The sequence below is a fragment of the Sphaeroforma arctica genome, assembly GCF_001186125.1.
Source record: "Sphaeroforma arctica JP610 unplaced genomic scaffold supercont1.71, whole genome shotgun sequence".
NCBI lineage: Eukaryota > Ichthyosporea > Ichthyophonida > Sphaeroforma > Sphaeroforma arctica.
This window is the reverse complement of record NW_014040487.1, coordinates 131,579-143,422: the sequence shown is the minus strand read 5'-3', so window position 1 is coordinate 143,422 and position 11,844 is coordinate 131,579. Positions and strand designations below refer to the sequence as shown.

Genomic DNA, 11,844 nt, shown 5'->3' with positions numbered 1-11,844 from the left:
GAACGGACACCATCGAGTGTGCCACGTATTCGCTTTCTGACCTACTAAATAGCGTACCCACCTCTGTGGTTCGGAGCTCAAACCTGGATAACCTAAATAGTAGTGTAAGAATAAACTTGTCAACCTTGAGCCCGAGTATAGTATACGAGGGACTCAGAATTGGTTATTACGAAGTGCAGGACCGTCCGACTCCTATGTAACAAGTGTCACATCTGACATCCCGAACTACAAATAGGAGGCAAATAAATTGCCTGTATTTATCCAAATAAATAAAAACGGCTTCTGTGTTCAATTTTCAGAAGTTTTTTTAAAAACAAATACATATATATATGGCTATGACCTCTACTCTAGAGAGAGAGACTAGTACTACAGCTATTTTAAAACTAGTAGTCTAGATACATGTATTTATTAAAAAAACCCCCCATTGTTGTGTATTCGCGGGTGACTCCGGCGGCGGTCCGGCCCCAGGCCTCCCCCCCAGGAGCGAGCCGTAAATGCCAATAAAAGCTATAAAAAAAGGACAATATTCGAGCGTGTCATTGTAACTCCCTGAACCGATCAGTCCCGGTGTGATGCTGAACCTCCGAAAATATTGGACTATTAGAGGAAATTTAGCAAGTGCGGCGAATGGCACTGTATTCACTAATTACTTTTTCCATAAAACCAGGACAACTTGGGCCCTCATATTATGAGTATATCTTGCCGACTCTGAATACAACCTATTTTTGGAGTATTATTATTTTGGCGATTCGATTTTGATCTTAATCTCTCTCACAAATAAATAAAAATCATATTTACTACACTCCTGTTTCCCGGACCCCGACGATCTTACGTGTGCACATAGCACACACATAATATACACACTCGCAACCACTTGAATTTCACTTGCCTCTAATTACTAATACAACAGCATACAACATTGTAGTGAGGTACTCCACACCAGGGTATTTTTTTGTAGGGAGAGGCATTAATAGTGTGACACGCACGAGATCAATGACACCATGTCGAGTGAGTGTGGATGGGCACTCAAGAGCTTGGACGGCGATCGCTTCAAGGAGGGAACCCTTCCAGGCGGCGAATATGACGGTGTTGACCTACAGAAGCTTGTCAAACGCAGCCCTTACAGCAAATATAAAAATCGTCGAGGAATGCTGAAGTCATTGCGAGGTGCTCGGGACCGAATCCTTGCCTGTACGTTCTGAATTGAGATGCTTGGATTCGGATAATCTAGACGAAAGGTTTCAAGGCATGCAGTTGGTACGATAGAAGGGTATGTTGATGTAATGACTTTTCAAAAATTAAGTTTGTACAGTGATAATTGTATGCTCGGTCTTTTCACAGTGCCACAAATATGTGTGTTTCTACAAATTGAATTTGTGATCCATACTGCTGCGTAACTAACCAATATTCAATCAAACTTGGCACACTGTTACTGAACAAATATCACGAATATATGTATGCTCATATATATATAGCATCGATGTTAGTGTCACTGCTGTGCGTGCTCTTGTTACTAGGGATCAACGAACTTATCGCCTCTAAATCAACATTCATTTAGATTATAGCTACACACAGCAGATCTGTAAAGTGCAGATTATAAACTACTCAGCTTGCACTAGTTACTGCTGCAAATATCCATCACTATGCTTAGTGTATTCAGACACAACCCTGACAATTTATAGTCATATGTGCTATCTGATTTAATTTCCACAAGAGAACTTACAGCGTTGTGGAGATCTCTTTCGTCGATTTGATGGAACAAGATGTATTCATGTACTCGTTTCAAGTCACTAGTCGACAATATTGTACAACAAGTCTTGTTATTTTACGTGGTAATATGACACTGATTTGTATCTCTCTGTGATTACTGCAGTAAAAAATTACGTAATTGAGTTTTAAATTTCTTACAATATACTAGAGTAGCATCTCACACAACACTGTATTGTACTTGTGCGTAATCGAAACGCACCTAATACATAAATACACACAACTTGCTGTATGCGACTTACATATTGTGAACTCTAATCGTTACAGTATTCCGCATAATAACTATAAACGTATCCTTATTCTACTCTAAATATGTGCTCGCTGATGCCCTAGTGTGATGTGAATATCTAAATCTCGCTCACTTACTTTAGAATGAATATGAAAAGTGAAATATTACTCATCACAATTGACACCGCGACACTGCACACAAACGCACACTCTTTTGTCCCTTGATATACAGACAAGATACGTCCAGCTACAAATGTAGTGATGTGCTTACAATACTTTCGCCTCTGTACGTATCGTTTGTTCAGGTATGAGTTCAATGTTGTAAATATGTTCTTTTTGTCCGGCAAATACAGTGATACTATTTTAGTATAGTGACATTTTTTACACTTGTATATTCAAATTACCAAATTTTTGCAGATTAAATATTGGTGATTTATGCATACGCTATGTATTAGAGTAGTATGTGCCTGAACTGACTATCCGATGAGATACATGTATATAGCAAACTGTGGGTGCACTCAGATTGTGTCTATTCATGTACTTCAGAGTTCTTCTTGTAATATGATATTGACCATCGCGATTTAGTATAGTACACATGACTATAATAACCTTCTTTATACTGGTGATTGTACAACATCGATACATTATCATCCGAGATGTATCTTGAAAATTGAAGACACCACACAAACACACCTAGCTCGTTATCCGAGATCGTGGCCTATTGTACTATAGTTCGGTGTGCCACTTATTTGAGACACTACTGTCTGTCTACCGGGATCATTTATAGTGCTTGACCTGTCTATCAGTAATGAAACACAAGTCTCCTCGGAAACTTAATATGGTTTCAAAATCATGAACATATACAAAAATACAGCCATATATTAGGGGTACTTTGCAGCTCTATATGGCACATAATGCGATAATGCGTGTATATAAGCCTGTTTGTTTCATTCCTTACGCAATCAAGTATCTCCACCCATACATTATAGTTCGATGCCCAAGAGAAACACGATTGCAACATTCGGTTCACAATTGTTCTTTTTTTTTCCATATCCGACAAAATATATAGGGTATTACTGTAAAATTAGGTGTGCCTGTGCACTTTACATGTCGAGTGGCCATCTATACTGATCGGGGTTTGTCCTCAGCGGGTAGGTCCGTATAGTGAACACTATAAAGATGTTCTCACACACAATATTGCTATTTCTTCCTATCGATTACATTACCAGCAATTAACACTGGCAACGAAGTCAAGAGACGTCTATCATCCATGTCAGAACGACCCGACACCAAGCCAATGCCTCTATTCCGCGGAGTTGATACCATTGATGGCCAAAGTGAGGACGAAGAGGAAAAACCTTCGCCATTTCTCGCGACGCGACATATTGTGTTTTACAACCCCAAATCCCGCTGTCGAGATCTGGTGCTGCTCGTAATGGTGCCGTAGGGGATGACGATGGATAACTTTCGAGCCATGCAATTGAATGACAATGCCAATGAGGCCACTATCGAGTATGAGATAGATAGTGAATGGGCCAGTATGAGTAACCACCATCCTGCAAACGATAAGGACGGAGCCTGGCGCGATATATTTCAGGCTCATGTGTACGTGGACAATGAGATGGCTCGGAGCTCTTCGGAAGTAGATGCACCTATATGGTGCTCAATGAGGATTGATCTCCCATTCGCCGTATACACACGCCCGGAGCACTACAAAACTCAGGAGATGAAGAAAGGTGGTGTTGTTTATGCTGTTGCTTGGACTTTGATGGAAGCTGTAGTCATCGTGTCAACCAGCAACCGGGAGGAACGACTCATGCTTTCGGTGACATGAAACATACTCTGCTTCCTCTCTAGCGCAGATGTAAGCGAGTAGGAGTTTGGTATAAAAAACCAAGTCGCAACGGGTGTTTGGGTTCTCGCCTTTGCTGATAGATATTCATATATTGGAGATGTATTTTGTTTAGACTCTGCTTTGCTTAGTAGGCGTGACATTTTGATGTGCGTGTCGATATAAATACAGTGCTGATTTGTAACCACATAAACGTAGAGGTATCGAGATATCATAAATACATACGTCATTCAAAGGCACTGCATATGGCAAACCTTGCCGTGCTAACCGAAGTACTCTGACACAAATTGAGCTCTCCGCGCAACACTAAGGTATGTTTTTTTATACTTTTATATGAAAATCAAGCTGTGAATGTTATCAAAGTCACAGGAAATCACCCTTTGAACATGTACACTTTCAATTGTTGTCGCGTTCCCTATATAAATATATGCTGGTATATCATAGTGTTTGAGGTTTCAATCTTTGCGGCGAATGAATATGTATACACCTAGACTGACAGCCATATGTTTGAACGTGCAGTTCGTAGTGCACATATAGCTAAGTGTGCATAGTGTGTTGGAGAGCTTATCTAGTATTATGCTTACTGAAATCGCATGCACGCTCCATCGGCTATGCATCTCTAGTAGTTGAACCTTGCAAGTCAATATCTATCACGTATACCAGCTACGAGATAAAAAAATATGTCTCTGTGCACAAGTATTGCCGATGTGTGCTGCTACAGATAGTGAATATCCTAACCAAACATGAAGCAGCGCCGTCATGTACACTATAATGCATCACGTTCTGTTTTCAGTTTTGGGTTGGGCTGTGCGCGCGTGACCATGTAGATTTATTGTATGGCATATATCATTCAATTCTGGCATATGGGTGTGAAATGTGCCATAATTATTCTCAGTGTGCACTAGGCGTGCTTCGGTTGTGGCATTCGTGTCCATAAAGCTCCAGTCGTGCGTACTTGCGAGACGCGCCAAAACACGCCAAAACGCGTCCTGGTAAGGTAATTGTTTCAGTGTTTTATCAGCAAAATATACAATTCCACTGTAAAACCCACCGTATACCCCAACTAGACATCCTACACGACAATACTGTCGGAGGAAAGCGTCGAATTTACGGTTGGACTCTTTATTAATAAGGTGTATATATGGGCGTGTCACCGTCAAACGGCGATTTTCCGTATTTTTAGTGTCTAATAGATCGCACCTACAGCACCTATATCAACCGGGGCTCCGATAACATCGGTAAATAAACTCTAAAGGATACCCTCACGGTGGGGTTTCGATTCTATTGCTCTCCGCACTCCGCAAAATGACTATATACATGGCAACTAAAGGCATGTCCAATGAACACCAAACACGTGATGTACGCAATAATTCAAGAGGTGTGTTTTTAAAATTTTCATATAACTCAGTTGTAGCTTACTATAAAGCTCGTATATAGCCCATGTGTATTCTCTGACAGTATTCACTGTAGTTGTCACCACTATAGATGTTGCTTCCTTGTTCTGACTTAAATACGATCGTTTATGCACGTCTTGTTATTCCCTACTGCAATACCGTTGGATACATAAGTCATACGTATACGTGCACCATTGCGACTACGGTGTGTATTTGCTCACATTCGACAAGTCTTCATCAAACAGACTAGTGATTGGGAAGTATGATATAGAGCCCTGCCCTCCAATCACCTACCAGATTATCTCTTAAGGGTTGCATTATGTATAGGCTAGCGATGTGTGTACACATGGGGCCATGATGGATAATAATCTCTTCGTTGAAGTATAGTTAGTATGATTTTTTTTGTATGACGTGAGCTGGTATTGCATATACTTATTTATTGAGTTTATGTATACTATCGTATTGTGTGCTTATGAAATAGTATGAATGTTGTCCTGTTAGATATGGCGCTAGAATATATGATGAGCTTATATGATGTAGCTTACAGTTATGTACAGCTGTGCGGTTCTATGTAGATCAGCCTACAGTTAGAGGGGAGCACTACATCGACAACCTGTATATCGTTCTCTACAGTTTTGTATAGTATGGAGCACGTATTCAATACGGCGTACCTTAATGATGATAACATGTGCACACACACGTGATTTATTGAAATCCATATTTCTATGTTTATTGAAATTTATAGTCGAATAGTTACCTAGCTGTATGTATACATTATGCATAATCACCATATAGTCGTCTGTATCCTTTATATAATGAGTTGTATCTATACATGATGACCCTACTCTGTACAGAGCTGGGTGCGCACTCATAACATCAGTGTTGCCGGGTGAGAGTTGATGTAAGCCTGTCGGCCTGTTCGACCTTCTCCACTGCGACTTCTGTGAATGTGATAACCAGGCCGATTTCCTCTTTCTTTGGGTTCAGAAGTATTTGTATGTCCAAACATTTTGGTAAAGTAATAACTTTGAATGGTAACTGTACACTCATTGTAGCTCGCATGGACTCGCGCCCCCCCAAAATTTCCTGTCGTAGTTTTGCATTCACGAATGTGAGCTGTGCCTTAAAGGCAGCTCTCACCTCTTTTCTTGGTGTATCGTCCTGCGTGACGTAATTGTGCAGCTCTATGAATGCAGTGGGAATCTTGTGGGTGAAGCTAAATGAAGTGGCTCTGCGACTATACTTCAGAGGGCTGAAATCAGCAAGTGTCTGCGTAGCCATAAATTGTATGCTCACTGCTACCATTCTATACTTCGTAGTCGGATGTGTGGTTTCCACCAGTCTATAATTTAGAGAAAGTTCTGTATTTTTGAGGGATGTGCGCACAAACTCGCGCGCTTTGGCCTCTTGTTTGCCCGATATAATCTTTACACCGTTGACACTGGTTGCTGCCATTTTAGTGCGCACTGGTTGTTGTATGTCTTTGGATTATCGTGTTGTGGCTGGACTTTCTTCTTCCTGAAACGGCGCACCCTCGTCGTCGTCAATATCCTCTTCCGAAGGGACATCACGGTTTTCTGCAATTTTTTCTTGAAGGCCCGTTCTCGAAAAGCAACCTGCCTCTGACCGAGTGGGCTGTCGCTTAGAAGACTTCTGTGTCATGGTCCTAAAACTAGTGTAATCAATAATCACAACAACAAATCAGTATACATGTACACACAACCCTTAGTAATCTTTACGGTTGTGTGATCTTACAGCAGTATTGCACGTATACGATGGTTGTAGAATTTGCAATTAGTACTAACATAACTCGATGAAGGATACACACCCGAATGCTGATGACCAGGGATCGTTTGAGCTGGATACGGTTCCAGTAACTTGCACGAGTGCGTTTGTAAGATATTGCGTGCGCAACTGTTTAAATGTGAATATTGTTGAAGGTTATGAAGCTCTGAACGCCCTGTACTTAGGAAAAGTCAAGTGGCCACAAAAATCAATCCAATACTGACTTATGATTACTAGGAGATCGAGGCGCGGTAATTTGTACCAATGAAATTTGGGAGAACATCAGTTGCGACTTGCGTGTCATCAGTTTAATTTGAAATTTGTATCAATGGAATTCGAGATAATTAACATCAGTTAAATCGAATCCTCAGACCAGACCTCCCTTCATAAATTCCCCAAGACCTGCGTACCCCTAAATTATAAATACTACAAATTCAGACAGTTTTGTACGCGCTGCATCACATTTTACCTCAGAGCAAGCATAGGCTTATGATACAGGACTACGTTTTAAATGCATACGATATACACAGAATTGTGCATACGTTGTGACTCTCACCTACATTGTCTGGATCTCTATTTGAACTATGACATCTGTGACCACTATTAAACAAACAGCTCTCCGCTACACGAATTGTAGACGTGTAAATGATCGTCTATTTGGTAGAAAGTTCAAGGCAATGTTTGGCGCCTCAGCACTGGTAGTCACGATCATTTATGACAAGCTGACAACGCAACTTCACACCCGTGCTACACCAACACATCTGTTAATGGGTATGCACTTCTTAGCATGCTACCCAAAGGATGATGTCGGGGCATCAACATTCAGAGTCACCACAAAGGCATATAATGAATGGCATTGGTACGTCGTCGAGCAGATAGCCAGACTGACCGGGATCGTATGTTAGCGTGTGTTTATAACTTTAGTATGTGTTTGGTATGTGTGATATCACCAGTTCATCAGTATAATGCAATAAACAAACTGATACTACATGAGACGTGCTTCACGATAGATTTTGGCAGAAAATCATACTCATGTTTCATGATACTATAGATTACCAATTGGTGCCTGTTGACATGACAGTGTGTGTGTTTAAACTTATTTGTTTGCATGCGGGATGTCGGGATGTCAAATTTAGGATTGTCTTGCATAAAGTTCTTTGGCTATACTTCAAGTCGAGCTGGGTGAATATTGATACGATTATTTGCGAATTGTGAATTACAAACAAATTTTGATGAGATTTAATCTCCACATGTAATAAGTGGTGTATCCTACATCAACTATATTGACTTAGCATTTATGAAAATTTAAACCGCTGGTGTATTGCATAGTTCACAGCATACAAAACCTTCGTGTGTACTTTCTGCAGTGAATTATTGCAACCAACACTTGAACCCTTTGCAACACATATCTCACACAGGTAGTATGGGAAGATCGAAAGTTGTTGTTGGATCCCGATGAGATGTCAAATACGTTCGTTACGGTGGACGGAATTGATTGCAATGTTCCTGAAGCCCATCCTTTTCGAGCCTCATTGATGTCTCACAAAACGAGACACGCCGCTTATAAATACGAATTAGTAATTTCAATCAGAGCTGGGATATTTGCTTCGTCAAGGGAGGGGGGGGGGGGCGGGGGGTTGAAGCAGGGACAGCTGACATCACTCTATCGCGAGATTGCCTAGTTTATATGCTTGACAAGGGAGAAAAAAATCGTTGCAGATAAGGGATATGAGGATGGCTTTGAATACTTCCTCACGCCTTTAGAAGCTACAGTTGAGAATGCGGCAGCAAACGCAATGATGAAGCGCTGGTGTGCCCGACATGAAACAGCTAACGGCAGAACGCGTAGTTTCTATATTCTCAAAAACACATTCCGCACCTCCAGGTTAAAGCATTCAATATGTTTTATGGCCGTTGCAATTATCGTGCAACTGTCTATTCGCAGCGGTCATCCTCTATTTGATAAGTGTTGATCTCGGACCACAGCGCAATCTGGACACAATTTCAAAGTCAGGCAATACTATGCAGTACTACACAAGCGGCGACACGCGTACATTGCTGTATTTTCGTGTCCTGATTCATAAATATCATGCATACGTGTTATGCATGCTCTATTTTTCTACATTCAACTATATCATACGAGCAGACCCATGTGTGTTGGTATCGAAGAGATGCTCACAACACACACACAGTATCCTTAAGGCCAAGAGCGGTTGACAAAAAACACATATAAATATCCTAGCCGAACATATAAAGGTATACTGCACCCATCCATTGATTGTGTACACACGTAATATCGACTAATAAGGTCTTGATCTGGTCTTGAAAATTTGATACTTGGGTTGAGCATCACATTATCAATCTCGAGATTTGAAATGTGCCAGCAAACTTTACCAAAGTCAATGACAAACCCTTGGTTCGATTTGGGTGTAATTTGGTCCCAATGCAATAGCGATCAGAGAGCAGTTTTCATATTTTAATTTATTTTGGAATTTACGGCTCGCTCCAGGGGAGGGTCGACTCAAGAGTCAGGAATCAGGGAGTCAGCCAGTCAGGAGTCAGGGGCTCAGGCAGCCCCAGCCCCCAGGGGCCCAGGGATTCACCCAAAAGGCCAAATTTTCTATGATTGCATTTTCTGTTTTGGTTTAGGTTCTCTTGAAATAAAAACGAACAAAAACGATGGCCTATTAGCCATTCTAGATACACCAATCAAAAGATATTTTCTGCCGAGTATTCAATGATTGATTTGTATTCAAAATATTTATGTGTACCCCAAACTCCCAGGCCCAAACTTCAAAGACTGAACTTCTTTACGTTTTACGTTGTAACGGATACTATACGATTCCTTTCACGTTTTCGTTGAACTGTTTTTGCGTTTGTCAAGTAAGATGGATGTGGGTGCAATATTAGGGTTCTTAGATGCAGATTTTAGTACTTATTTCATCTTATAGTACTTTTTGTCCTCATAGTAGGTTCGACCCTTTCTAACCCCTCTATTATATTTTATTTTAAAAAGTTATAAACGGGCCTAAATATCACTGTAAATTTTAAAATTTGCGTTAGAAGTTTGAACTATTTACCATTAGCGGCAAAGGGCCAAAGCCCGGCCAATGAGGCAAAGGGCCTAAGGACCAAAGCCCACAAAGATAACGAGGCGCGCATTCCTCTTTGAATTTGCTGATCAACCACCAGAATATTATTTTTGATACCAAGAAGAGAGGACAGAGAGGGTTCGATGCAATTCAAATGCAATAGGCAGTGATATGGTGCAGTGTGCACAATATATATATGATATAATATCGTTTATTTTCATCCTATATCGTTTCGTGTGATATTTTTATCTGAAGGTTGTGTATCAAGACCTTGCAGTCTTGTTAGATGCCCACGATTGCGTGACATTAGCACACACTCGAGTTATATCTCAGTATGGTTTGCCCAATTCGCGTTGGCTGTACAGCTCTGGTCGCGTCTATCTGCGCCTTAAGTTTATACTGTGCGTACAACCCAAAGAAAGAGGAGCTCGCCGAGGGGGAAGCTGAGAATCCCGCTGCTAATGAATTGCGAAGCGGCACTGATAGTCTCGTGGTCAGGCTAATGGCGGATGTCGGTGTAAAACTGGAATACTACAGGCACCTGGTGATATTCTTTCTGGTTATCTTCCATGTTGAATTGATCACACAAGGAGCCATCTGCCGGTATTTATTCGTAAACAATCCATCAATCGCTTCAGAAGGTCTGGAAACGGTTGAGAACCATTGGTATGGACTAAACTACTTTTCGGCTATATTAATGAATCTGGTGAAGGGGTGAACAGAGTATGTTTGACTAATTGCAAGTACCATACGCGGACGTCGAGGATACACACAGGTGAGGTTCTACACATCCAGCGCAATTTGTGAGCGCCGTTGCAGCCTGCTCCGTTAATCCATCAGACGTGTATTGTATATTTACACGCCTTGAGTTCGACTACATGTATTCATAAGAGTATTGTTTGCGGATCGTTCGGATATGCGATATTTGTGAACATGTGAAAACCCTTCTGAATGGGAGTGAGTGGGATTGCATCCGAGTTACACCTTACACTGGCTAGGGATCACAACTAAGAACAAACCTGTGATCCTGATGATTTGAAGATCGAGAAAGTTGCGAATAACTTGGGCTCACAGCTGCTCCGTGATTAACAACTAGTCTAGTTCAGTGCATAGTAAATGCGGTTCTCAAGCATAATTGATGCATACTTGTGTAGTGGAATTCCAGCTCGCGAAAACGAACAACGAGCAATGCAGATCGACACGCGACCTACTATATATACAACTTGTCACAGTAGTCTGTGTCACGACAAATTTGGTAGTAAACGTGCAATATGCAGGACAGTCCAACATGAAAATAAAATAAAGAATTCACAGTGATATTTGTCAAATTAATGCGTTCTACAGTCAGGACAGTATTGCCAATGGACTGTATTTAAAGATTATTTCATTTGTATGATTAAAGCAAATAGCAAGAAGCCTATTATTCATTGTAAATCTATTAATGTTTAAGTGCCTAGAAAAAAATGGGTACTATATTGAAACCGATATAGTTGATCGTGAACTTGTACATATAATAGATATATACACAAACACACGTACACGCACACACACACACAAACACACACACAGATATACATGTATATATATATATATATATATATATATCTACACACACACACAGAGAGAGATATATATATATATATATATAGGCGTGTATGTGTGAGTGGTTAAATTTATATATATATATATATATATAAGTATAAGTATGTATATATATATATATATA

The 11,844-nt window shown here is 40.6% G+C and overlaps 6 protein-coding genes across 6 annotated transcripts; 3 read left to right on the top strand and 3 right to left on the bottom strand.

Moving 5' to 3' along the window:
- Nucleotides 1-1,197: 1,197 nt before the first annotated feature.
- On the top strand, nt 1,198-4,474 carry SARC_01736 (hypothetical protein). Its single transcript, XM_014304547.1, has 2 exons — nt 1,198-1,270; nt 3,225-4,474. Exon 2 carries the CDS (start codon nt 3,446-3,448, stop codon nt 3,827-3,829), a length of 384 nt encoding a protein of 127 aa, XP_014160022.1. The 5' UTR covers nt 1,198-1,270; nt 3,225-3,445; the 3' UTR covers nt 3,830-4,474.
- Nucleotides 4,475-4,649: 175 nt separating this feature from the next.
- SARC_01735 (hypothetical protein) lies at nt 4,650-4,965 on the bottom strand (the record flags this gene model as incomplete). Its single annotated transcript, XM_014304546.1, has 1 exon — nt 4,650-4,965. A coding segment is annotated over one exon (316 nt), but the record flags the coding sequence as incomplete, so codon positions are not given.
- A 1,152-nt stretch (nt 4,966-6,117) lies between these two features.
- Nucleotides 6,118-6,696, bottom strand: SARC_01734 (hypothetical protein; the record flags this gene model as incomplete). The annotated part of the gene is made up of 1 exon (XM_014304545.1): nt 6,118-6,696. The coding sequence occupies one exon, from the start codon at nt 6,694-6,696 to the stop codon at nt 6,118-6,120; it is 579 nt and encodes a 192-aa protein (XP_014160020.1).
- A 33-nt stretch (nt 6,697-6,729) lies between these two features.
- On the bottom strand, nt 6,730-6,903 carry SARC_01733 (hypothetical protein; the record flags this gene model as incomplete). Its single annotated transcript, XM_014304544.1, has 1 exon — nt 6,730-6,903. One exon carries the CDS (start codon nt 6,901-6,903, stop codon nt 6,730-6,732), a length of 174 nt encoding a protein of 57 aa, XP_014160019.1.
- A 587-nt stretch (nt 6,904-7,490) lies between these two features.
- Nucleotides 7,491-9,295, top strand: SARC_01732 (hypothetical protein). Its single transcript, XM_014304543.1, has 2 exons — nt 7,491-7,922; nt 8,445-9,295. The coding sequence occupies exons 1-2, from the start codon at nt 7,611-7,613 to the stop codon at nt 8,706-8,708; spliced, it is 576 nt and encodes a 191-aa protein (XP_014160018.1). The 5' UTR covers nt 7,491-7,610; the 3' UTR covers nt 8,709-9,295.
- A 989-nt stretch (nt 9,296-10,284) lies between these two features.
- On the top strand, nt 10,285-11,186 carry SARC_01731 (hypothetical protein). The gene has a single exon (XM_014304542.1). The coding sequence runs from the start codon at nt 10,453-10,455 to the stop codon at nt 10,834-10,836; it is 384 nt and encodes a 127-aa protein (XP_014160017.1). The 5' UTR covers nt 10,285-10,452; the 3' UTR covers nt 10,837-11,186.
- Nucleotides 11,187-11,844: the final 658 nt, after the last annotated feature.

Excerpts from the sequence above, each read along its gene's own strand:
- SARC_01736 (XM_014304547.1), top strand. The coding sequence starts at position 3,446 with ATGACGATGGATAACTTTCGAGCCATGCAATTGAATGACAATGCCAAT.
- SARC_01732 (XM_014304543.1), top strand. The coding sequence starts at position 7,611 with ATGACATCTGTGACCACTATTAAACAAACAGCTCTCCGCTACACGAAT. Across the intron at positions 7,923-8,444 it reads TAGCCAGACTGACCGGGATC|GTAGTATGGGAAGATCGAAA; the intron begins GTATGTTAGCGT and ends TATCTCACACAG.
- SARC_01731 (XM_014304542.1), top strand. The coding sequence starts at position 10,453 with ATGGTTTGCCCAATTCGCGTTGGCTGTACAGCTCTGGTCGCGTCTATC.